Source organism: Helobdella robusta, assembly GCF_000326865.2.
Source record: "Helobdella robusta unplaced genomic scaffold HELROscaffold_56, whole genome shotgun sequence".
Classification (NCBI taxonomy): domain Eukaryota; kingdom Metazoa; phylum Annelida; class Clitellata; order Rhynchobdellida; family Glossiphoniidae; genus Helobdella; species Helobdella robusta.
In genome coordinates this window covers 677,037-678,555 of record NW_008705301.1, presented here as the reverse complement: position 1 = coordinate 678,555, position 1,519 = coordinate 677,037, and the positions used below count along the sequence as shown (strand labels likewise).

The following is a 1,519-nucleotide window of genomic DNA, read 5'->3' as shown; positions in this document are numbered from 1 at the left end:
AAAGAGGTTGTGATGATGATGATGACGACGATGACGATGAGGATGATGATGATGATGATGACGACGATGATGATGATGATGATGATGATGACGATGATGATGACGATGACGAAGACGACGACGATGATGATGATGGTGACGACGAAATGAAATTTCCAATTTAAAACCTTTTGTCACTCAATGAACTCCTACGTTAAACAGAAAAAAGGTTCCCCATTGTTGAGAAAACAGTGATCCAGCCGGTCATCCAACCAGTGATCCAACCAATAGTACCTCCCCCACCACCCCCCGTGGTTCAGCCCGTTGTTCAGCCCGTGATACAACCCCCTCCACCGCCAATTGTCCAGCCTGTGATTCCGCCTCGCCCCCCTCTTTTTTACCCCCCGGTTCGTCCAGGGCTCTTGCCTCCCAGACCACCTTTTCTGCCGCCGGGACCCGCCTACAGACCAGCTACAGCCTTCAATCCTTACGTATGTGACCTCTTCTGACCTCTAATTTTTTAAAATTTTGATATTGGATTGCTGTTCCTGATGGCTTTTTACTGCTTTTTCTATTATTAAATTATTTTATTATTTCTAATATATTATTAAAATATTAATAAAAATAATAATAATTAAAAATAATAATAATAAAAAAGCCAAAGACCTGCCTTTGCCAGTCCGGCTGTCAATGTAAGAGGGGCCCAACCCTTCGGGATTTACCGCCCCCGTCTGTAGTGTTGCCGGAAAAAGATTGTGATTGGTTAATGAGTTAGACGGTTGATTGGTTGGTTGGTTGGTTTATTGATTGATTGATTGACAAATGAATTTTTGTATTTGAAACTTAAACTTGAAGCCAAATCAATCAATTTCGATGCATTTCTATGTGATTAACTTGCTTAAGATGTAAAATAATAAAATAATTAACAATAATAATATAATAATAATAATAATGATATTAATAATGACGTTGATAACAATCAATTTATTCAATTTAAAAAAAAGAGAACAAAGTTGATAATGATGTGATAGCAATTGAAATATTAATTAGATTTATTAATTGAAATATTAATTAGATTTATTAATTAAATATTTATTAGATTTCACTCTGTAATGATTTCATCACTATTAGTTAAACCCATCTTTTATTCATCTATTTATTCGTTCTTTCATTCGTTTTTTCATTTGTTCATTTGTTCGTTCGTTCGTTCGTTTGTTCGCTCATTCGTTCGTTCGTACGTTCGTTCTTTCGTTCGTTCATTAATTCACTTCACTCATTCTTTGCTTAATTCCTCTGATACTTTAAATTTAATTTTAATTATGTGTTATATAAAATACGAATACTTATAATTACACACACACCACACTCAACACACAAACACACACACAAACACACACACAAATACACACAAACACACACTCACACACTTACACAGTTACACACGTATCAACTGTTTAAATGTTCTAACATGTTTTTTCAAATTTCTTGCTAACAACAACGATATTAATAATAATTAATGTAATAATAATAATAATAATAC

General features: G+C 34.2%; 1 protein-coding gene across 1 annotated transcript in view; it reads left to right on the top strand.

Annotated features, from left to right (window-relative positions):
* The window catches only part of HELRODRAFT_179745 (hypothetical protein), a gene marked incomplete at both ends in the record, with an annotated part of 4,214 nt that extends 3,726 nt beyond the window's left edge, over window positions 1–488 (top strand). Inside the window, one exon of the mRNA XM_009028548.1 lies at window positions 202–488. Within this exon, the coding sequence (XP_009026796.1) occupies window positions 202–488 (287 nt within the window). The remainder of the gene's footprint in view (window positions 1–201) is intronic.
* Window positions 489–1,519: the final 1,031 nt, after the last annotated feature.